The following is a 26,084-nucleotide window of genomic DNA, read 5'->3' on the forward strand; positions in this document are numbered from 1 at the left end:
GCCCTTCTTAAACAGTGGCACCATGTTTGCCAACCTCCAGTCTTCCGGCACCTCACCTGTGACTATCGATGATACAAATATCTCAGCAAGAGGCCCAGCAATCACTTCTCTAGCTTCCCACAGAGTTCTCGGGTACACCTGATCAGATCCTGGGGATTTATCCATCTTTAACCGTTTCAAGACATCCAGCACTTCATCCTCTGTAATCTGGACATTTTGCAAGATGTCACCATCTATTTCCCTACAGTCTATATCTTCCATATTCTTTTCGACAGTAAATACTGATGCAAAATATTCATTTAGTATGTCCCCCATTTTCTGTGCCCTTTACACTGGGGACACCAAACACAGAATGGATGACTGCTTTGCCGAACACCTACATTCTTTCACAAAAATGATATCAAGCTTCCAATTGCATGCCACTACAACACACCACCCTGTTTCCTGGCAGAACTCTCTGTCTCAGGTTTGCTGCAGTGCCCCAAGTGCACAAGCTACAAGAGCAACATCTAATTTTCAGCTTGGACATCTCGCAGCCTTCAGGATTCAGTATTGAGTTTGGTTATTTTAGGGCTTCAGCATCTTTCCCCATGTCCTTACCCCAATCCCCACACCCCAACGCTCCAAAAGCTAGTGCTTCCAAATAAACCTGTTGGAATATAACCTGGTGTTGTGTGATTTTTAAATTCAGCATATATATCAACCTTTTGCTAGCTACAATCGGTCCTGAAGAATGGTCACTACACATGAACTGTTAACTCTGATTTCTCACCACAGACTTGCTTAGTTCTGTTCAGCATTTTCTGGTTTTGTTTATGAATTCCAACATCTGCAATTCTTCACTTTTTTGTTTAATGTCACCACAGTTAGCGTAGTGACCAGTCATTTCACGGATGGTTTTGTGGTCTTATACTTGCCTCCATTAAAAACAACCAGTGTACTTCAGGAAGAAAATAATTGTAAAAATAACTTTGAGAAGTTCCTGAGGTGTATAAGGTGGATTTTTTTTCCTTTCATCTTAATTTTATTTATGTAACAAACAACAAGGTCAAAACACTTCAGCTGACAAAGGATTACAGTTTGTATTAATTTATTAATTCTTGATATCCAGCAGCTGGATAAGGTTGTAGTGATTTGTATTTGGTTCGTTCAAAATTATTTGTAATTGCGTAAGTACTTTTAATGCCCGCTAAATTAGCTGTTTACTGAGTTATTGGGTTATTTCTTAACGACTGTGAAAAATGCAAGCACATGAGAAAGCATATTACAAAGAAAATGTTTTGGCCATTAGACATTCCATTCACAGACTTTGTAAAATTTGCTGTTTCATGAATTTTATCCATATTAACATATTCTCTGTCGTCCTACTTCCCTTTATCATGGATTTGTGGGACATGTAGAAAATTTAAGCAATTGCTACATATTCAAAATTATTATGACTGTACAGCTTGTGCAGCTGCTTTGTCTAAATTTAATTCCTTCAGTTTCTTCAGAATCACTTCATCATTTTTCTAAATCCCAGTGATTCAAAAAGAGAACTGGAGGTTTTGCAGCAGCTTTCGGTTCTGCAACATGACATAAGGAATTTTCTTCATATGTTCAAGCATTTCCTGATCCTGTATCCCTGCTTATCCACACAAGAATATTTGCAATGTTTTTGAGACAAGTCTCAGCTAATTGAACTGATTTTTCCAAATCTGTTTATATCTTACATTCATGTTCATCAAGCGGTAGAATGGTAGCTGCTTTGGCAGCTGTACAAGACTTAACTTGAGAATCACAGTCTGCGTAATAGTATTTAACACAGCATTTTGCTATTTATAGAAATTGAGCTTTTGTTAGACTGAACAGAAGTGAAAAGGCAATTGTACATGCAGAAGCAATATCCAAATCAGTGCTAAGAGCTATCTCAAAGAGTGTGGACAAAAAGAGCAAACTGAATAATTGACATATTAGAACTGCTATTAGAAGTGTGTATTGACTTTATACCCAATTCTCTGAATTTCACCAAGTAAGAATTGCGGATTGTTGGAAACATTCAGCAGGTTTGGCTGCATCTGTGGAGACAAATCAGAATTAACGTTTTGGGTCGAGTGACCCTTCCTCAGAACTGATGGTAGCTCGGAAAATGTCAGTTTATATGCAGAATATAGGGAGGGGAAAGGAGTCAATGATAGGTGGGGATAGAGCCCAAAGAGAGAAAAGAACAGTTAGGCAGAAAAAGGAGTGGATAGTGATCCAGCTAGGAGGATGAATAGCTGTTATTGGGGACTGTTAGTGGCTAACAGTGGGTTGTGTGCGCTAGCAGACCATGTGATAACAAGGCCGGATGGTGGGATTGGGGGTAAGAACATGGGAGAGCACAAGCCCTAAAGCTGTTGAACTTACTATTGAATCTGGAAGGCTGCAGAGTCCCCAAGCAGAAAATGAGGTGCTGTTCTTCCAGCTTACACTGAGTTTTGCTGGAGCACGGCAGCAAGCCTGAGAGAGAGATGTTGGCCAGGGAACAGGGTGGTGTGTTGAAGTGGCAGGCAACCAGAAACTCGGTGTCTTTTTTGCGGACAGAACATAGATGTTCAGCAAAGCGGTCACCTAAACTACACTCCTTTTTCCAAATGTAGAGGGGGTCATATTATGAGCACCGAAAGCAGTCAGCTAGATTGTGTGAAGAGCAGATCCAACACTGCTTCACCTGGAAGGTGTGTTTGGGCCCTCAGATACTGAGGAGGGAAGAAGTAAACAGACAGGTTTTACACCTTCGGTAGTTACAGGAGAAGGTGGTGTTGGGCTGTGGGGAGGTTTTGGGAGTGAAGGAAGAGTGGGACCAGGGTGTCTCGGAGGGAATGGTCCCTACAGAAGGCTGGCATGGGATGGGAGTATGTTTCTGGTGGTCATCTCATTGGAGGTGATGGAGATGCTGGCTAATGATCCTCTGCACTTCACACAATCCAGTCTACTGCGTTCACTGCTCACAATGTGGTCTCCTCCACATTGTGGAAATAAAGCATTGACTGGGTCACCATTTCACAGAACACTTATGTTCTGTTGGCAAAAAAGACCGTTAGCTTCTAATTGTCTGCCACTTCAACAGACCACCCTGTTCCCTGGCCAACATCTCTGTCTCGGGCTTGCTGCAGTGCTCTAGCAAAGCTCAGTGTAAGCTGGAGGAACAGCACCTCATTTTCCACTTGGGATCCCTGCAACTTTCTGGACTCAATATTGAATTCAACAACTTTAGGTCTTGAGCTCTCCCATGTCCTTACACATTCACCTCCTCCACATCATCGACAAGATTCTTTTGACAGCTCTTCTTAAATCTGTAACCTAGAAGGAGAGGGTAGGGAATGCATGGAAACGCCTTCAACTGCAAGTTCCCCTCAAAGAAGCGCATTATTTTTCCTGACTTTCTTTTCTATTACTGGGTCAAAATGTCTAACAGCAGTGTGAATGTACCTACAATGCACATATACAATGGTTCAAGGAAATCGTTCACTACCGTTGTCTCATGCACAATTAAGGATGGGCAATAAATGCTGACCCTTACCCATGATATTCACAGATCGTGAACAAATAACAAAAATTGGTTTTAACAGTTCAACATAAGTAGTAAAATAATGTCAATTGGGAAAAAAAATAGATCAAGGAATTATGTTACTACACTATGTGTTCTGTACACACCCCATAAATGGAGAAGTAATAGTAATAAAGGTTGGCAGGATGAGCAATCTTTTTTAATATTTAATATTCCTGTTTCAAAAAACATCCCAGTAGCACAGTTTTTTTAGCTGAAAGCATAATCAAACTCTGGTCCAGGGAAAAATGTCTTTTGTTTTGGATCTGCTGGCAGCCTCGGGGTTAAAATATACATTTTCAGCTGTTTATGTGGCAGTACAGTAATGTTACCACCATCACCAATTGTCATTGAACTACTTCTGTGCATGTACATCATGGAACATTCTGCAGATCGTCTTTTATGTTACCCATTAAATTCACAAAGAAAAATGATCATGCATACAAATAATGTCAAGTGTCAAGAATTGTAAGTATTTTGACTGATTATTTTCTTAAACCTTTCAGAGTTAACAAAGATGAGTTCTTTGAGAGGTGCATTCTATTTGAATGATTTATTTTATGACTTTAGTTTCATTTCTCCCAACTTAGATGGAAACCTTTGAAGTAGCCATTATTTTCAGCGGCATGTTTTAAAAACGTTGAAATCTTTCCTGCCAAGTACTGCCACAAAGAGAAAAACCCGAGATGCTGAGTTAATAGTTTGGGATCTGTATATTCTGTAAAATATTACACTGAATTCCTATTCTCTACTAAAACATGAAAATTGAACTCTCCTCACTTTTATATTTTCATATACTTCATAAAATTAACTTTATACATCTTTGGACTGATTTTTTAACAAAAAGTAATTGTAAATGATTATATTTAATTATTTTGCTTGTGTAATACTCAAAAATATTCAGAAATCATACAGATGATTTTGTTTCATTTCATGTATCAAATGGTATAGAGCCATAAGCCACAAATAACCTTTGCTATTTCTCCATTAAAGAGAGTTGGTTATGTGTAGCTTAGGGGTAAGCATTTCACAGCCTAAGGAAGGAGACAGGTCTTCATGAACTGTCATGAGCTGCACAGGGATTCAACCCTTGCTGTTGTCTTTATTCTGCACCACAGTCACCTAGTCAACTGAACTGATGAGCAGGATATTAATCTAACGAATGCATCCAAAAATAGTCCAAGTCAAAGGTTATCAGTCATCTATCTGTTTTACATCAAGCATGTATTTCCTATTTGCCACAGTTAAGTGTATCACAATTTTATTGTAGATAGTAATCATGACTGGGTGTAACACCCAGAACTCCTGTTAAACTGTAAACATTGTTTAATTTCCATATTTAGTATGAAAGAACTTTCAAGATTCTCAACATTGGATGATATTACACTCTGTTTCTCTAGATGAATATGAGGTAGCTTTCAGGTACATTTTTATCTTGCTTTTTTCAGGTAAACTTTACTAAGCTTTATTATTTTTAAAATGTGAATTAGTCGAGCTTCAGTCTCATAGTTCAGCATCCGATACACTCTTTACCAAACCATACAACAGAGAGAGTCTTTGTCACAAATTCAGGTCAGCCATGGATATCATAAGAATCATATAAAAGATGCTGTTCGGCCCCTTGACTCTACTACTCGAGTGAGGAACAAAGTTTCCTGAATCTTCCCGCAGGGTCTCCATAGGCTTGCCTACACTGCTGCCACTTTCCTACACTAGGCTTGTAGCCTTGTATGTTATGGCACTTCAGATGTTGTATCAAGTACTTTTTAAGGGTTGTGAGGTTACCTGCCTCAACTACTGTCTCAGGCAGTGCATTCCAGATTGCCACCACCCTTTGGATGAAAAAATGTCCTCAAATTATAACCTCTTGTTCATGACTCTTCAATAAAGAGGAACAGCTTGCTACTGTTTATGGCCCTAATAATCTTATACGCCTCAGTCAGGTCCTCGCTCAACCTTGTCTAATCCAAAGAAAACAACCCAAGCTTATCCAGCCCCTCTTCATAACTGAAATGCTCCATCCTAGGCAACATCCTGGCAAATCATCTCTGAACTGCCTCCAGTGTAACCGCATCCTTCCTATAGTCAGGTGACCGGAAATGCATACAGTACTCAATCTGTGACCTCACCAAAGTTTCGTATAACTCCAACATAACCTGCTTGCTGTTACAATATATGCCCCAAAAATAATTCTTAGGATCAATTGCACCTCAATCCTGTTAGTTGCCTGAGCATCTTCATTTTATGGTTGTAGACTCGTACTTCACTATATCTGTTTGTATAATAGCACCAAGGCTGTAATAATCAAAGTACGCTTGCCAAATTGTTTAAATACTCACATTATTGACATATCCATTTCTTCAGTCTCCACTCGATGCCAGCCCACTCAATTTTGCAACAAGTGAACGTACCAAGCAACAACGAGAATCTGATATACTCATTCAGTCAATACAACTTATCTTCATTTGCTCACGGGAAAATAATATGCATTCTGTACCTCTCCAAATCAGTGAGTTTGTTTACTTGACTTAAATAAAATAATATATAATTTTCTCATTGTTGTTTCCTTCTTAGAACCTTTGTATGGTTACTGCTTCACTCTTTTCTGATATTTCTCCACCTGCTTTCAAATAGAAAATGCAGGTCACTCAGAAGTACTGCCAGAATCCTAGGCCAATGGCTCCCCAACACAATGATCTAAGGTGTACATTGTATTACCAAGGCAACCTAATGTTTTGTTTATTATTTGTAGTCTTTTGGAAGCAACTTCAAAGTTAGTACATTCGCACATTAATTACGCTTGGCTTGGGCTGTATTTTATTTAAACTGGGTAAAATGTATGTACTTTAAACCATAACATTAAAAGTAATTATTTTTCAAAATGATAACTGTGAGAGAAGAAAATGATTGCCAGACATGACCATCATTCCTTATGATCTCTTGAGTCTTTCCACCTTTCATACATTTATCTTTTTGTTTCCAGAGCAAGAGGCAGAAGATGTGGCCAGTCGTGTCGGAACAATGGGGCTCCTATTTTGTGGATGGTGTCACGGGACTGGAGGGTGAAGGTGAAACTCAGGTGCACACATGGTGCACCAGCAATATTAATACATACAGCACCATTGCCATTCCCAGCCTGCAGGCTATAGCAGGTAAGAAAGAAAGTGCAGCAATGGGTCATTGCAAGATCCGTATAGGGGAAACTGAGAAATACAAGGGAGAGAAAACACTGGCTGGGGGTAATTTATATGCACTCCAATCACATTTACTTCATTCGACAGCAAGTTAAAGAAATATGTAATAATGTAATACATAGTCAGTTCAAGCTTCATTATAGAATGGCCAACCAAATTAGCAAAAATAATTTGGAGGATGAGTTCATGAAATTTATTCAAGTCAGTTTTCTAACACAGTACATTCAGGAACAAACTATTTAATTCTAATGATATGTAATAAGACAAAGTCAAATAGTAATTTTATTTTTACAGAAACCTGTAGGTTGTTGTCAGTACAAAACTGAGATCTTCAATTTAAATTACACAGGTATGAATGGACCGCACATAAGGATCAAAGGAGGGGGTTCACAATATTTCAAAAGTATAATAAACCTGAGGATTGAGCATCTTTCTCCCCCAGAAATTAATAACCAGTGAAGAAGAAATTGATGAAATAGGAGAGTATAGAATTTAGAAGTAATCCAGCAAGAAATATAAAAATGGATGGGAAGAGTTTCTGCAAGTATGTAAGGTAGAAAAAAAAATCCAAAAGTGATGGGTCCTCTAGAGATAAAAGGAAGAAATTTATTTTAAAAAGTGTAAATAAAAAATAATGTAACCAATATTAAGATAAAGAAATTAATGGGGCTACAAACTGACAGATCCTCTGGACCTGATGACTGCATTTTTGAGTTTTAAAATAAGGGTCGTCATAAATGATGTACATGTTGGTTTTAATTTTTTCAAAATTCCCTTGGCTTCAAAATCATTGTGGATTTGGAAAATAGTGATTTAATCCTCCAATTCAAGGAAAGACAATGAGAAAGACAAGGAATTGTCACTCAGTTTGCCTGACTTCAGTAGTAGAGAAACATTGAATTTGGGCATGAGGGATGTATGTCTTGGCCAATCAGAATTCACTTGCCAATCAAACAGCATCTGTTCCCTAATGCAGCACACATTGTTGTTCCCTTTGAAATTGCTTTTGCAATTTACACTTTTGTGCCAATGTGTATATGGAATGTCAATCTTTTGTCAACAGGACCTAGTTTACGTGGGCAAATTTGCTTGGTGGAAGGGATTCCCAGCTCATCAGGTCAGGAGGAGAGAGGGCAGAGGTGAATGCAGAACTTGGAAGTGGAATGCAAAGTGAAAAGGGGTCCAGTGATTGACAGAAATAGCCCCAAATGGGGCCTGAACCCAAAAAAGAATTCCAGTGTCCTGATCCTGATCCAGACTTCATTAAGGCTGTTGAAAAGGAACTATATATACTTGAAAGCAAAATTCCTAAAGCTAGTGGAAATTTAAAAAGGAATGCAACCAAGTAGGTAAATCCTTTTAAAGGTTGCTGAGGCCGAATAGTGTGATTATGTAATTATGTAATTTTCCATGATTCTATGGTATCCAGGCAACAATCAACATGACATCATAGTTTCATTACCAGTTTACATTAAATTAGTCGATCTTAGCCAGGGTAGCATTTCTGATGTGACAATTCACTTCAGTGTTTTCCTGGTAAGAAACAGGGAAAGATCAACAGTGCTAAAGTCCACTAATCTATTGAATTTAAAATAGTGGACACATTGCAGCTAGTCCATTGTGCAGCCCTATCTGAGCTGCTTAATGAATGTGAAGCAGAAGAAAACAGTCAGTCAGTTGAGGAGAAATGTACCCCACTTATGACGAAGACTCTTGTTTGCCGAGTTAGACGCAGCTAAATATATATCAGAAATTGCTGAAAGAACTCAGCAGTCTGGTAGCAACTGAACTTGTAAAGAAGGCTCACTGAACTGAAAACATTAACTGTGCTTTCTCTCTGCAGATGATACCAGATCTGCTGACTTTCTTTTGCAGTTTCTGTTCTTGTTTCAGATTCTGCTGCTCTGTTTTATTTAAAAATAGATCAGCTTTGACTGGAAGCTCTGAATGAGTTTGTATCTTATCCCTTTAATTCTTTTGAAGTTAAATCTATTGATCAGTAGTGGTAAATGGAGCAAGTGTACTGTAACCATAATATTAAAGCTATCCCCTGAAATGCTGATGTTATGGTAAACAGGTAGGACCCATGGGAGCACAGACTTTTGTTCAAAATTATCTCAATTCATCCCATAGTTGTAGATTGAGCAATACCTGACCAACAAAGCAAAGATATATTTCTCAGACATGAAAGGTGACTAAGCTATATGATCACCATTAGTTGCACATTCAAAAACAATCAGTGTCATTTATAGTGCCAGTTTTAAATAAAAAAGTTTTAGATTTTTCCAAGATCATAACTACTGTACATTAACAGGACAGCCTCACCATTTATTAAGTTTTGTAAAATATTAGATCCCATGTTGCAGACCGATACCAATTATTTTACTGCAACTGTGGTGCAGCATTTTTCTATGAACTCTTTGCACCTTTAAGACATCAGAAATGCTTCAGTTAAATGAAAAGTTTGTACTATTTTCTTGTTCTGTCATGTCTGTTCAAATGTTTTTACTGCACTTCTTAGGCATCTCCTGCATCTGTGAGGCCAAGAGGCATGTAATACTGATTTCTATCTTGCAATCTGTCAAGACTTCTAAAGATAACGCATTGCTTGTTATAAGTAATCTGCACAAGAATCTGGTGACTGATCTTTCAGACTGCTCAAAGCGACATTGGCCTGAAACCTTAGCATGCCCAGTGTGGGCATTGAAAGGCACAGGTGATAGAACATTACAGCGCAGTACAGGCCCTTCAGCCCTTGAAGTTGCGCCACCCTGTGGAACCAATCTGAAGCCCACCAAACCTTCACTATTCCATTCTTGTCCATATGCCGACCCAATGACCATTTAAATGCCCTTAAAGTTGGCGAGTCTACTACTGTTGCAGGCAGTGCATTCCACATCCCTACTGCTCTCTGAGTAAAGAAACTGACATCTAACCTATATCTATCATCCCTCAATTTAAAGCTATACCCCCTTGTGCTAGCCATCGCCATCCAAGGAAAAAGGCTCTCACTGTCCAACATTTCTAAGCCTCTGATTATCTTATTTGTCTCAATTAAGTCACCTTTCAACGTTTTTTTCTCTAATAAAAACAGTCTCAAGTCCCTCAGCTTTTTCTCGTAAGACCTTCCATCCCTACCAGGGAACATCCTAGTAAATCTCCTCTGAACCCTTTCCAAAACTTCCACATCCATCCTATAATGCAGTGACCAGAACTGTACACAACACTCCAAATGGGGCCACACCACAGTTTTGTACGGCTGCAGCATGATCTCATGGTTCCAAAACCCAATCACTCGACTGATAAAAGCTAACACACCATATGCCTTCTTAACAACCCTATCAACCTGGTGGCAACTTTCAAGGATCTATGTACCTGGACACTGAGATCTCTCTACTCATCTACCAAGAATCTAACCATTAGCCCAGTACTTTGCATTCCTGTTACACCTTCCAAAATGAATCATCTCACACTTTTCTGCATTAAACTCCATTTGCCACCTCTCATTCCAGCTCTGCAGCTTATTTGTCATCTCTCTGTAACCGTGGAGCAGCATGGTGGCTCAGTGGTTCGCACTGCTGCCTCACAGCACCAGGGTCCCAGGTTCGATTCCAGCCTCAGGTGACTGTCTGATTCAGCCTCGGGCAACTGTGTGGAGTTTGCACATTCTCCCCGTGTCTGCATGGTTTTCCTCCAGGTGCTCCAGTTTCCTCCCACAATCCAAAAAATTTGCAAATTAGGTGAATTGGCCATACTAAATTACCCATAGTATTAGGTACATTAGTCAGAGGGGAATGGGTCTGGGTGGGTTGCTCTTCGGAGGGTCGGTGTGGACTGGTTGGGCCGAAGGGCCTGTTTCCACACTGTAGGGAATCTAATTATCTAATCTACAACATCCTTCGTCACTATCCACAACTCCACCAATCTTAGTGTCATCCACATATTTATTGATCTATCCTTCTCTGACCTAATCCAGGTCACTTATAAAAATGACAAACAACAGTGGAACCAACACAGTTCCTTGTGGTACCCCACTAGTAACTGAACTCCAGGATGAACATTTCCCATCAACCACCACCCTCTGTCTTCTTTCACTTAGCCAATTTTTGATCCAAACCACCAAATCACCTTCATAGAGTCATGGAAACAGATCCTTCGGTCCAACCTGTCCATGCCGACCAGATATCCCAACCCAATCTAGTCCCACCTGCCAGCACCCGGCCCATATCCCTCCAAACCCTTCCTATTCATATACCCATCCAAATGCCTTTTAAATGTTGCAATTGTACCAGCCTCCACCACATCCTGTGGCAGCTCATTCATCCCATGCCTCCAAATTTTGTGCAACAGCCTACAGTGAGGAACCTCAACCAACGCCTTACTGAAATCCATATACACCACATCAACTGCTTTGCCCTCATCCACCAGTTTGGTCACCTTCTCAAAGATCACAATAAGATTTGTGAGGCATGACCTACTTATTTCTTTCTAGATGATTATAAGTCCTGTCTCTTATAAGCCTTTCCAACACTTTACCCACAACTGAAGCAAGGCTCACTGGTCTATAATTACTAGGGTTGTCTCTACTCCCCTTCTTGAACAAGGGAACAACATTTGCTATCCTCAAGTCTTCTGGCACTATTCCTGTAGACAATGACGACATAAAGATCAAAGCCAAAGCCTCAGCAATCCCCTCCCTGGCCTCCCAGAGAATCCTAGAATAAATCCCTTCTGACCCAGAGTACTTATCTGTTTTTACACGTTCCAGAATTGTGAACACCTCCTCATTAAGCATCTCAATAGACAATCGGTGCAGGAGTAGGCCATTCTGCCCTTCGAGCCTGCACCACCATTCAATATGATCATGGCTGATCGGGGAGAACGCTGGTAAGTGGAGCTGAAATGCGCATCAGCCATGATTGAATGGCGGAGTGGACTCGATGGGCCGAATGGCCTTACTTCCACTCCTATGTCTTCTGGTCTTATGGCTGATCATCCTTAATTAGTATCCTGTTCCTGCCTTATCTCCATAACCCTTGATTCCACTATCCTTGAGAGCTCTATCCAACTCTTTCTTAAATGAATCCAGAGACTGGGCCTCCACTGCCCTCTGGGGCAGAGCATCCCACACAGCCACCACTCTCTGGGTGAACAAGTTTCTCCTCATCTCTGTCCTAAATGATCTACCCCGTATTTTTAAGCTGTGTCCTCTGGAGGTCTACAGCACAGAAAAAGGTCCTTTGGTCCATCGAATCTGCACTGGTCAGAAACAACTCCCTAATTATTCCAATCCTGTTTCTCAGCTGTTAGCCCATTACATTGCTTGCCTTGGTATCGCGAGTGCATATCTAAATACTTCTTCAATGTTATGACTGTTTCTGCCTCCACCACCGTTACTGGCAGTGAGTTCCAGATTCCCAGCACCTTCTGAGTGATAAAGATTTTCCTCGCATCCCCTCTAAACATTCAGTCCCTTGCCTTACGTCCAAGCCCCTGCTCAATGATCCCTTCACCAAAAGGGAAAATTGCTTCCTATCTATGCCCCTCATGATCTTATACATCTCATTCATGCTCCCCCCAGTCTCCTCCATTCTAAGGAAAACATCCCCAGTCTGTGCTGCTGGTTGTGGCTCAGTGGGGTACACTCTTGCCTTTGACTTTGAAGATTTGAATCATATTCCAGAGATTTGACCCCAAAGTCTAGGCTGACACTTTTAGCAGGGGACTGGGAAATCTTGGAGGACATTTGGATGAGACCTTATATTGATGCCCTTTCAGGTAGGCATCAAGGATCCTGCAGCCATTATTTCAAAGAGGAGTTCTCCCTGGCAAATGTTAATCCTTCAACCAATCCCTAGGAGCAGATCACATGATGTAAGACAGCAGGAATAGGAGCAGGAGAGGCCAGTTGGTCATTCCTAGCCCTGATTCCTCATGCTAGTTCATTTTGAATTCTGGACAGGGTCAACAGCACGTTTGAGGCTGTTCAGCCCTTCAAGTTTGCTCTACTATTCCACAGAATCGTGCTTGATTGTCTACACCCAAACTACGTTCTTACACCACCCCATACACTTTACAATCTGGTTTGTGGGCACTTATCTGGACCTTGACAGAGCTCTCATCTCCATAGATATGCCATGGGGCTCAACCTCAGTGAATCTACCTTTCCAGCTTTGGCTTCCAGCCCAAGATCCTTATTACACCTGACTTGCTGTAGACAGTTTTGCTCTCGCTTAGTCAGAATCACTCATGTTAACTCATATTTGCATCATTTTTAGGAGTGGCAGGGCTGTTGACATTGCCATCACCATCCATTAAAACGCGTCATTCTGCATTAATCATTACATATTTGTTTTTAATGTTGTTCTTTAAAAGCTTCCCAGTCCTCCGTTTTCCCACTTATCTTTGCTATGTTATACTTTTTCTCTTTTAACTTTATATGTTTCTTAACTTCCCTCGTCAAACACAGCCACCCATGCCTCCTCCTAGGATCTTTCTTCCTTTTTGGAATGAACTGATCCTGCATCTTCTGCATTATACACAGAAATATCTGCCATCATTCCTCCATTGTCATCCCTGCTAAGGTATTGCACCATTGAACTTTGGCCAGCTCCTCCCTCATAGCTCCATCGTTCCCTTTATTCAACAGAAATATTGTCACTTCCGATTGTACCCTCTCCATCTCAAATTGCAGATTGAAGTTTATTGCATTATGGTCACTACTTCCCAATGGCTCCTTCACTTCGAGGTCCCTGATCAATTCTGGTTCGTTGCACAATACCAGATCCAGAATTGCCTTCTCCCTGGTAAACTCCAGCACCAGCTGTTCTAAGAATCCATCTCGGAGGCACTCCACAAAGTCTCTTTCTTAAGGTCCAATACCATCCTGATTCTCCCAGTCTACCTGCCTGTTGAAATCCCCCATAACAACTGTAGTAACATCTTTGCGACAGGCCAATTTCAGCTCCTGATTCAACTTACATCCGACATCAAGACTACTGTTTGGGGGCCTGTAGATAACTCCCAAGAGGGTCTTTTTACCCTTAGAATTTCTCTGCTCTATCCACACTGACTCTATATCCTCTGATTCTAGGTCCCCCCGTGCAAGGGACTGAATATCCTCCCTTACCAACATGGCCACCCCACCCCCTCTGCCCGTCAGTCTGTCCTTACGATAGCACGTGTAGTCTTGAATATTCATTTCCCAGGCCCTGTCCACTTGAAGCCACGTCTCAGTTATCCCCACAATATCGTATCTGCCAATTTCCAAAAGAGCCTCAAGCTCATCCATCTTATTTCTAATGCTTCGTGCATTCATGTATAGTATTTTTAATTTGTTACTGCCCTCACCCTTCCCATAAACTCCTGTTTTACTCAACCTTACAGCATGATCCCTTTCTGAGTTTTCTGCCTCATTGATACAGTTGTCTTTCTTGACTTCCCTTGTTCTAACTTTCCCTTCAATTTCCTCCTTAAACATCTAGTTTGTCCCCTCCCCCCCACTACTTAGTTTGAACGTAGCTGTGTTGCAGTAGCAAACCTGCCTGCCAGAATGCTGGTCCCTAACCTATTAAGGTGCAAACCGTCTCTCTTGTATAATTTATGTTTACCACAAAACATACCTCAGTGATCCAAGAATTTAAATCCTTGCTTCCTGCACCAGTTCCCCAACCACACTTTCAAGTCCATTATCTCCCTGTTTCTGGCCTCACCAGCCCGAGGAACTGGAAGCAAACGAGAGATAACCACCTTGGACGTCCTGCTTTTCAGCCTTCTTCCTAGTTCTCCGAAGTCCCGCTGTAGTATGCTCCTCCTCTTCTTCCCGACATCATTTGTGCCGACATGTACCACCACCTCTGGCTCTTCACCTTCGTCCTTGAGGATTTCCTGCACTTTGTCTGTGATGTCTTTAACCCTGGCACCAGGAAGGCAACACACCATCTTTAAGTCCCGCCTGCTGCCACAAAAACCCCGGTCAGTTCCTCTCACTATGGAGTCCGCTATTACCACGGCTCTGTGCGATGTCCGACTCTTCCGCTCAGCCTCCACGCCAACTTTTGATTGACAGACCTGGCCGCCTCGTGGACTGGCAATGTCATCCGTCTCTACTGTTTCCTAAAGATTCAACTTGTTCCTGACAGGTACTTCCCCCGGGGTCTCTTGCACCTGTCTCCTCTATGCCTTCCTCATCGTCTGCTCTCTTCTGTTTTTTTCTGGTGTGGTCAGTGTAATAACCTCGCTGAAGGTCTTGTCCAGAAAGATCTCGTTCTCTCGGATGAGCCTAAAGTCCTCGAGTTCTTTCATCAGTGCTGCAATATGCTCTGTCAGTAGCTGAATGTGCACACACTTTCCACACTTATACGAGCCAGACACACCAGAGTCGTTGACCTTCCACATCAAGCATGTAGCACACTGAACCAGCTTGGCAGTCATGTCTTCACCCTCTTCAATTGTGGCGTAATCACTTCACTCAACCTCCTTGTCAAAGACTCCTGAGCTAAAGCCTCACTCTTCAATCCACAGGAACTTCCTTGGACCCTCTTTTTGGGGAAAGTCTGTGGACTTTTAATTTAGGTTAGAGGAGGAAGGTGGGAGGGAGGCCCTACTTTGTAGGACCTGGGGTCTAGAACACACCCACTCAAATAACAATCACGTACCTTCCCGACCAGCTTTGTGCTCCGCCTTCACTTCCGCCCAGCTCCCACCACACTCTGCTGCAAAAAAAAGAAAGCCAATCCCATCTAGTCTGTATTCTGTATCTCAGTATTCTCCTCGACCACATTGTCCTTTTCTAGTGTGAATACTCATGAAAAGTATTCATTTAGCACTTCCCCTATCTCCTCTGACTCCAAGCACAACTTCCCAATACTTTGCTTGATTGGTCCTAATCTTATTCTCGTCATTCTTTTATTCCTGATATACCGATAGAAAGCCTTTGATCCTATCCACCAATGACTTCTCATGTCCCTTCCTGGCTTTTCTTAGCTCTCTCTTTGGATCTTTCCTGGCTAACTTGTAACTCTCAAGTGCCCTAACTGAGCCATCACATCTCATCCTAATATAAGCCACCTTCTTCCTCTTGACAAGAGATCCAACTTCCTTAGTAAACCACAGCTCCTGCGCTCAACAACCTCCTTCCTGCCTGACCAGTACATACTTATTAAGGACACACAGTATTTGGTCCTTGAATAAGCTCCACATTTCAATTGTACCCATCCCCTGCAGCTTTCTTCCCCATCCTATGCATTCTAAATCTTGCCTAATCGCATCATAAATGCCTTTCCCCAACTGTAACTCTTGTCCTGCGCTATATACCTATCCCTTTCCATCACTGAAGTAAACATAGCCGAATTGTGGTCATTATCACCAAAGTGCTCACCTACCTCCAAATCTAACACCTGGCCAGGTTCATTGCCCAGAATCAAATCTAATGTCTCTGTTTCAGACAGAGACATTATGTGCCGATTTTGTTTGTTAACCGTTACCAATATGGCAGGTTGTGCTCTTCTAGCTCATAGTGAGTATGTTTCCCTGCTCATTATATTAGGGGTCCAAGAGGTTCATTATTGGCCAAAATTTGTGGCCCAATGTCTACGCCACCATCTGTATTCAAAAGGATTTGTTAATCTTTCTTTCAATGAGTGTGCTGGTACCAGGTTGAGGATTTCAAACAGTTCATCAACTTCACCAACACCTTCCAACCTGCCGTCAAATTCACTTCACCATCTCTGACACTTCCCTCCACTTCCAGAACCCCTCCATCTCCATCTCCAGTAACTATCTTTGCACTGTCATCCATTTCAAACCCACAGCTACCCCAACTACAACTCCTCTCGTCCACCCTCCTGCAAAAATGTGATTTCATACTCCCAGCTTGGCCACATCTGTTCCCAGGATAAGGGATTCCAATCCTGGACATCCAGATGTCCTACTTCAAGGACCGAAATTTCCTCTCACCAATGATCAATAATGCCCTCAACCACATCTCCCATTTGCCACACCTCTGCCCTCAAATCCCCTTCCCCCAACAACAATAAGGATAGACACCCCTTGGCCTCTCTTACTACTTCACCAATCTCCAAATTAAATGCACCATCCTCCAACATTTTTACCTTCTGCAATCAGACTTCACCACTAAAAAGATATTTCTTTCCCCACCCCTACCTGCTTTCAGTAGGGACCACTCACTCCATGACTCCCTCGTCAGTTCCAAACGCTCTACCAATTTCTCCTCCACACCCGGTATCTTTCCCTGCAAGTGCAGCACCTTCCCCTACACCTCCCCTCTAACCTCCACCCAACACCCTAAACAATCATTCCAGAGATTCACCTGCACTACTTCTAACCTGTTTATGGCATCCATTGCTCCCGATGTGGTTTCCTACATCGAAGAGACCCAAGCGCAGACTTGGAGACTGGTTTGCGGAGCATCTGCGCTCTATGCGCTCCAATCAACATCATCTTCCAGCTGCCAGCCGATTCAAATCCCCTTCCCAATCTCTTGGTGAAATATCCATCCTGGGCCTCCTCCTTTGTTGAAATGAGACTTCACGTAAACTGGAGAAACAATACCTCATATTCTGCCCCGGGAGCTTACAGTCCAATGGCTTCAACATCGAGTTCACCAGCTTCAAAATCTCCCACACCCAGCCTTACCCTATGTTAAGCCCTCCTTCTCTTCCCCATCTCCTTGACCTGACATCCCTGTTCATCTTCCTTCTCACTGACCGATCACAATAATCCTCTACGGGCATCCACCTATCATCATCCCACCCACCCTTCCCGCAGCCCCACTCCCCTCCCTCTATTTATTTCTAAACCCACTTCCCCTCCCCATTCCTGATGATGGGTCCTGACCCGAAACATCGATTTCCCTGCTCCTCTGTACTTCATTTTTCTAGCTACACATTTTATTGACTCTTTAATTGCAATCCAATTGCATACCAATCCATTAAAAATTAACATCTAAATCACTGAAGATGCTTCTTTTCTCATGTGTCATTCAGCTTTCCTTCCCCTCCTCCATTCATTCATGTTGTTCTCCACATGTTTTCACGTCTTTGGCTTTAAAAACAGCCCTACAAATACATCTTCTGTGTATTTGTAATTTTGTACATGGATAGATCATGGTATATATGGGCAAAATTTGCTGCTGGTAAAAACAATTGACTAAGGCAATTATTCACATGAGGAGGTCAAACCTGACCTGAACATGCTTAGAAACTGTATCTCCCTGTGGGCCCTGAAAGTGTTAAGGCTTCAATCAACCATAGTAAAGTGTGTATTTGTTATATTTTCTTCACAAAATAGCTTTCATCAATGAAAGTTTAATTATAGCTATTACTAAAGGTTGTCTTTAATACTTATAGTCAGAGACCTGAATGGATTCCTCACTCAGGCCTCACTACATTGCTACCTCAATTTCCCTCTTTAAGATTCTCCTTAAAACTATTCTGACAAGCTTTTGCCCATCTGGCTTTATATCCACCTGGCTTATGTGGTTTGGTTTTATATTTTTCTTAAAATTTTCCTATGAAGTGCTTTGTAGTGTTTTATTGTGTTAAAGGTAGTAGATGAATATCGGTTGTTTCTGTTGGATGTTTGTCAACTTGATAACCTAATGAGGAGAGGTTGAACAGGCTGGAGCTGTTTTCCCTGGAGTGTTGGAGGCTGAGGAGTGACCTTAGAGAGGTTTATAAAATCATGAAGGGCATGGATAGGGTAAATAGCCAAGGTCTTTTCCCTGGGATGGTGGAGTCCAGAACTAGGTGGCATAGGTTTATGGTGAGAGGGAAAAGATATAAAAGGGACCTGAGGGGCAACGTTTTTACACAGAGAGTAGTGCATGTATGGGATGAGCTGTCAGAGGAAGTGTTGGAGGCCAGTACAATTGCAAAATTTAAAAGGCATCTGGATGTGTATATGAATAGGAAGGGTTTGGAGGGATATGACCCAGGCACTGGCAAGTGGGACTAGATTAAGTTGGGATATCTGGTTGGTATGGATGAGTTGGATCGAAGGGTCTGTTTCCATGCTGTACATCTCTATGACTCTATGAATGACTTGATAAGAACTTTGGATATTGGGTAATGTTCAACAAAAGAATGATAAGAGGAGTTAAGAATAGTTGTAATGAATTGCAAATCAGTTCATTATTTCCACTAGCACCATAATAGTTTAGTGGTATATTTGCCATTGCATTCTTTCCAATGCAAAGTAAATTGCAATGCTTATTTTTCCCTGTATATTTAAATATTTTACATCAAATACAGTGAACGAAAGGTGATCAGTAGTACAATCTGGCTTTCACTGAGTGAGTCCTGTAAGTCACTGGGAAATGGCCAGTGGAGTTTTCCTGAAGAGATGCTTGTGTCTAACAAGTACATAAATTGATTGAGACTGCCAAAGTTGTCAAGAAACTGTCCAAAGGAAAATGTATGGAGTTAAAAAGAACAGCCATAAAAAACAATATTTAAATAAATTACTTGAGTTCACTTAAGTTATTATAGGATTTCTGCTGCATGGTTGTTTTCCCAAATATTATTTCACAATGAGCTGCCTGCTGATCGGCAGCCCCAACTGCCTATTAAATGAAAACATTTCTTTCCATAATGGATTAGTTGAAGGGATTTCGATAAATTGATTTTTTTTTGTTATCAATGAGAGTATTTCTTTCCCAGTGGATATTGTGAGTTGGCTTCAAGAGAGAGGGGCAAAAACTGGTCTTATGGGGTTTATGAGGTGGCATAAAAGATCTATAAAATGCGATGGGGCTGATTGGGGGCATAGGATAGTGCAAAGGATTTGAAAAACTACTTGGAATGGATTGATAGGTAATGGGGTGTGACACAGGGACCACAAGGATAATGGAGAATGGGTAAATTGGCAAAGCATGGTTCTAAGGGTATGAGGGGCTCTATTGGATACGTAGATTGGTATAGGATGGCTTGAATGGGATAGGAGGTGAGGGTGAGTGAGCATGAAGGATATCGTACATTTTCAAGTTTGTTTGGAAACTTTGATCATAGTGTCGCAGCCCCAGTTCCGCTTTGGGAATATACCTATATCATGGCATTAATGAAGGAGCTCCAAACTTTTGGGAGCCTGAATAATGTCTCCCAAACTCTCTGTCCATATGAGGCAAGATTTGCTTTGACTTTTAATCAGCTCAATGTTAAAGCTTAATTATTGGCTTTGCAGTGACCCAGATCTGCAACCTCTGATTAATATCTCTTTGGGGCATTTTCCCTGAATTTCTGTCGTTAGGCCTGTGGCCACTTGCTGTGGCAGTGATACTCAGTCTGGGCTGTGAGTAATTTTTTTAACTTTGCATTTTTCCAGCCTTGATTACTGTACCATTTTAACTTTTCCCTGGGAAGATGAGGGAAATAAAACTGTGGATAAGAAAGTTTACCTCTTCTTTGGTGTAATTAGTATTATACTCTTCATAATTTTCTGAATAGAAAGTGTTTTAGTCTCATAATAGTTACAGATTTAACACAGTCTGTATTGACCCTACAGCATTTAAATCAGCTATACTTAGCACAGTTTAGTTTAAATAATAGATGTAACACAATAAACATAACTTGATTGATATTTTATTTGAATGTTGAAGCATGCTTTGTATCATTCATTTTAGCTATCTAAGCCCTTCTTTTATATGTTATAGTATACAAATGTCCTGTATTAAGTGGTGCAGGCTCGGAATGGTTTGAAAGTATGAGGTTTCCAAAATGAGCTCATAGTCCCCTGGAGCATGAGTGGGATAGTGGGTAACTGAATCCAGATTTCAGTGGTATTTTAAAAATTCAGTTCTGTCTATGATACTGTATGACATTTACAAGGTGAAATCAATTTGACAAATTATGAGATGAATGGAGGAGATAAACCCAATAATTTCTGCAATTTTTGATATTATAAATCCTTGACCACCTTGCTACATTCAGTGCCTGCAGCCATGAAGAAACCACTATGCACATTAAACTATAATAAAAACTAATGTATGCAGTTATAGAAGACGTTTAGTATGCATATAATAGTATAGTCAATTCTAAGCAAATAATCAACCTGTTTCCCATATGTTATTCACTAATCAAAAACATACCATGTAACAGTAACAGTTTCTTGGATATTTAATGGTAACATGATCTATTCATAATGTAGCACATTATATTTCATCTTAATTTGGTGCTTTTTCAAAGATCATTGGAGTAAAATAAGTGGTGCAGTTGGTTATCATTTGCAATCCTGCAAAGGTGCTCTGGGCCAAAAGATCTCCACCTTTGTGTGCGCATGTTCTTTGAATCTGGGCAGTGGATGAAATACAAGATGCACAGCTTTCAGGAAATATGGAGCAACAGGAAGTTGGAGAATTGCCTCATAAAAAGCCTCGGGATGAAATTTTTCAATTAGTCGTATGTGTACCAGCTGAAAAGCTACTTCAAAATAATAACAACTTGACTTCAAAAGTGCTACAAAGCATAATTTGGTACTGAAGCACAGAAGAGATCTTAAAACGCACCAACAAAAGCTTAGTCACAGCAGCAAGTTTTAAGGTTGGACTTGAGAGACTTCAGGAAACGTATGGGGCGAAAGGACAAAAGGTCCCTTAGATGTGATGAGTTGCATCCTAGGATATTAAAGAAAATAGCTTATGGGGTGATGGATGCATGGTTAGTAATCATCTGAGAATCCTTAGATTCTAGAAAAGTCCAAGAGGTTTGGAAAACTGACAATGTAGCACCCTATTCAAAAAGGGGAGGAAACAAAAGGCTGATTGACATGTTTTGGTTAAGTGCCATTTTTATCATGTTTTTTAGAGGGTTTTGTTTCACGATGAGGCCTAGTACTTTTTCATCGTACCAAATTCACTTCAGTAACTACCCCTCCCACTCCTATGGTGCCCCCTTGTCTCCTTGTACCCCAAACTTTAGCACTTTTTAGTTTCATCAGTATTAGCCATGCCTCCACTGGCAGCATTCTCAACTCTTCACGTGCCATTCCTGGAAGAACTCACCGTTATTGGGATTTCCCAGAACTGACTAGCATTCCGAGCTCTGACACCTCTGTTTTAAAAGGCTGTTGTGCACCTCACAAGCACTGTCAGTCCAGATGTGTCCTGCACAGTTCCTCACATTTGCCCCACACATGGCATACAAGGGAAATTTGTCACCCTGCTTTATGGGCAGGGACGTAGATACTGTGGTGGATGGGATGGTGCAGTGGTGGAATGTCTTCTGGTGCCCATGGAGCACTAACTTCACGCTCTGGGATGTTGGTGCTTAGTGTCCAACATGGATGCCCTTTGGAGCAAGTGGCAAGCTGAGGTTGGCAGAAGCCTACTCTGACTGACATATCAAGAATTCTCAACATCTGGCTTGTTCAGGGTGTTTGGTAACACAGGAAGCTGAATATTAATTATGTAAGATTTGATTTTAATAAGGCGTTTAATAAGATATAATTTCCCTTAACTTGTTGCTGCTTCATGAGAGACTTGCCATGTTGCTTCACGATGAATAATAGATGTAGTGTGTTGCACCCGGTATCGAGATAAGCCTCACTGAACTTCTCATCCAATTCGATCACAAGTCTCACCACATTCCATGTCACTCTCACGCCTACAAGATTACACCCTAGGTAATTATATGCTAATTAGGTTAACATCCGTCATTGGGAAAATATTTGAGCTTATAATAAAGGATATAATAGCAGAGCATGGCTATTATAAAACGCCTTTTATAATAGGCGTTTATAATAGGCTGACTCTTATAAGAGTCAGCATGGCTTCAGGGAAGGAAAATCATGCCTGACAAATTTATTTGAATTCTTTGAAGAGGTAATAAACAGGAATATTAGATGCAATACATTTGGAATTTCTAAAGGCGTTTTATAAGGCATTGCACATAAGGCTACTTGATAAGTAAAGACGCTTGATTATATTACGTATTTTTAAATGCTTTGTTATTATATCCCACCCTGCCAGTTAAAAACTTACATCAGAAGGTCTCAATGAATGGTTCAAGCAAAGCTTTAGAAGCAATATTTTGCCTGACTCTCCTTAGTGACATTTTTGAGGATACCTCATGTAATACATTGTACTAAGTTTTAAAAGGTCTGGTGTGGGAGACTTGTTCATCGACTAAAGTCTATCAGTATCCAGGGCCAAGCAAGAACATGGATTAAACATGGCTAAAAAGGAAGCAGAGAGTAGTTTCAGGCAAGTTTTAAATGGAATTGAGTGTGGCGTGGAACCTTTGGATTTCCTGTTTCCAGAATGCATAAATAACCTCAGTTTGCAGGGGAGGCTTTAATATTACTTTAAAATTAGGCTTAATAGTGACAATTACAAGGAATTATGTATTTCAAAATTAAAATGGGAGGTGTGTGGATTTCATTTGGAGTAATAGAAAGAAAACAAACAATATGCTTAGTGGTTTCCAAGTAATGAATTTAAAGTCCCAGGAGCTGCTTGTGTGGTCAGGTCACATCTTAGATCTTCATACAATTTGGTGCAAAGCAAAATACCACAGATACTGGCAATCTGAAATGAAAACTGCTGGAAATACACAGTAGGGTTGACAACGTCTATAGAGCGTGCAAAGGGGTTAATATTTCAGGTCACAGAACTATTTCCAGAACTGGAAAATAAGATCATCAGAGCAGAAATTAGGCCATTCAACCCATCAAGTCTGCTCCACCATTCAATCATGGCTGATAGGTTTGCAACCCTATCTTCCCACTACCTCCCTATAACCTTTGATCCCCTTGGCAACCAAGAACCTATCTATCTCGGTCTTAAATATATTCAATGACCTGGCCTCAACAGCCCTCTGCGGCAATGAATTCCACAGATTCACTACGCTCTGGCTAAAGAAGGTTCTCCTTATCTTTATTCTAAAGGGTCTTCCTTTTACTCTAAGGCTGTGCCCTTGGGTCTTCGTCTCATCTTACATGTAATAGTTTTTTAGACAAAAGCTGAGCCATGGAAAAGCAAGTGAAAAGAAAAACAAAATGTAAAAGTATCTCCCTGAGGAGTAAGTGACAGGGCAGGAATGTGGGGCCCCTCTGATTTCCCCTACAGCTCAAAACAATTTTCCTGGAACACTGGTAACTCAGCCTGCTGGTGAGATTCTTAGCAATAAGGCAGAGCTCGTCACGACCATTATGGCAAATGAGGAGATGCTACAGTATATGGGAATTCCAGAAGATTGCAAGGGAAGAAGTGAAACTTGAAGCAGGCATGCAGCTTTAGGGCTCGCTCTGTAATTTTTCTCAGTGTTTGCCAAAGGCTACAGAGTAGAAAAAAGTTCAGGTTCCAAATTAAATGCCTTCTTCAGCCAAATTTATATTGTAATCTGATGTTTCCAAGTTTGTAAAGAGACAATTTTAATTATTTTTGACATGAAATATTTTTAGAAGTACAAAATAATGCAAATTGTGTTTGTTATGTGTATGCAATTTCCCATTTTGAAGCAGTCAGTGTGTAGCTCACTTCCTGTCAAACAGTGTAATTTTAATACACCCAGTTAGAGCATCTGGTTTGGCTTCACACTTTAACTTAACCTGATTATCATTGTCATCAATCAGCATCAATCGCTCTAGTTTCCCTATATAGTTTGTTTTCAGCTCTTTATGTACAGGATTGAATTAACTGTCTCTCATTTACAGCCCCTGTATATGGAGAAAACCTTTCATGGGTATTAAATATGATTACATTGAAAACTGCATAAATCTCTTTAAGAAAGCTTTATTGAAATGTGTGGTACATTTGGTATTTCATACTTTTACATTCCTAGAGTAATTTCAAGTCCAGTTCCAGGCCTGGCAATAGGAAATAAATTGGAATTGTTAATAGCAATGGGGGAAATTGAGCGTAACATTGGGTGATTGACAGTGATCATAGCATTTTTTAGTTTCATCAGTATTAGCCATGCCTCCATTGGCTGCATTCTCAACTCCTCACATATAAGGCTTCAAGTCCCACTCCACTGCTTGAGCGCAAAATTCCAGACTATCATTCCAGTGCAGTATTAAGGGAGTGATGCTTTGTCAGTTAGGAATGACATTCAGAAGGTAGAACACAATATCTTTCAATCTAAATCAAGTTTTGGATGTGAAACTTATTGTGAGAAATGTATAAACAGCTTTTGAATTGTTGATTTACGTGAGCCATTTTTTTTCCACTCTTATTTATACTACCGATGCTTAACAAGCAGCACAATCTGAGAGGAGGCCTGGTATACATTTAAAATGAGAAATATCACTGGAGGACAAACTGAGTTTTCAATCATGAGTTGGCATCATACTTCCTTCATATATCCATCATAGGTTGTGGACGAGAGCTTTCTGTGCCTTGAATTGCTGATGGGGTTGCAATAAGTAACCAATTTACTTCAATTATTGATACACATTAATGTCCTGGAAATGGACACCCAGGGCAAAATTTCAGAGTTTCCAGATGATATCAATTGCAGAAATGTAAGAAACATTGAGAAAAATAGAAGCAGATTTCAGGCAAACATCAACAAGTAATGTAGAGAGATAAAGTTTAAAGCACAGAAGTGTGCAGTGATGCATTTTGTAGGAAGAATGACGAGATAATGTAAACCAAGTGGTGCCATTTTATATGGGATGAAGGAGCAGAGGGACCTGAAACTTTACTTGCAGAAATCTTTGAAGGTCGAAGGACATGTTTATAAGGCTATTATAAAGCCTATGGGATCCTTTATAAACAAGAGTAAAAGTGTGACAAAGTAATGCTAAACCTTTAGAAATCATCAGTTATATCCTGCAGGAGTACTCTGTCCAACTCTGGGACAGTGCTTTAGGAAGAATATTGACAGTTTAGAAAGCTTACTGGGAGATTTATGAGAATGGTACCAGAGATGAGGAACTTCAGTTATTAGGAATCATTGTAAAATCTGGAATTATTGTTCTGGAATGAAGGATGAGGAGACATTTGGAGAGATCAATGGCCAGAGGGAATGGATTTAACTTAAGGGACAGAAGATTTATAGGTAATGTGAGGAAAAACATTTTCACACACAGAGTGGAATCTGGAACTCATTGATCGTAAGGGTGGTAGAGGCAAAATCCCTCAACATTTAACAAGTATTTAGATGTGAATTTGTGATGCCAAGCATACAAAGTCATGGGCCAAGTGGAAAATGAGATTGAAGTAATTAGATGGTTGTTTTTGATCAGTACAGACACAATGGGCTAAAGGGCATTTTTCTGTGCTGTATATCTCTATAACTATAATTTGGTAGAGGTGTTCAAAATGTTATATCATAGATTTAGAGATGATGCTTCCATTGCGA

The 26,084-nt window shown here is 40.7% G+C and overlaps 1 protein-coding gene across 1 annotated transcript in view; it reads left to right on the top strand.

Moving 5' to 3' along the window:
- nt5dc1 (5'-nucleotidase domain containing 1) overlaps window positions 1-26,084 on the top strand; it is a 575,653-nt gene that overhangs the window by 535,885 nt on the left and 13,684 nt on the right. The window contains exon 11 of the mRNA XM_043675150.1: window positions 6,555-6,723. Coding sequence (XP_043531085.1) covers window positions 6,555-6,723 — 169 coding nt within the window. The remainder of the gene's footprint in view (window positions 1-6,554; window positions 6,724-26,084) is intronic.

This window comes from Chiloscyllium plagiosum, chromosome 3 (genome assembly GCF_004010195.1).
Source record: "Chiloscyllium plagiosum isolate BGI_BamShark_2017 chromosome 3, ASM401019v2, whole genome shotgun sequence".
In the NCBI taxonomy this organism is placed as follows: domain Eukaryota; kingdom Metazoa; phylum Chordata; class Chondrichthyes; order Orectolobiformes; family Hemiscylliidae; genus Chiloscyllium; species Chiloscyllium plagiosum.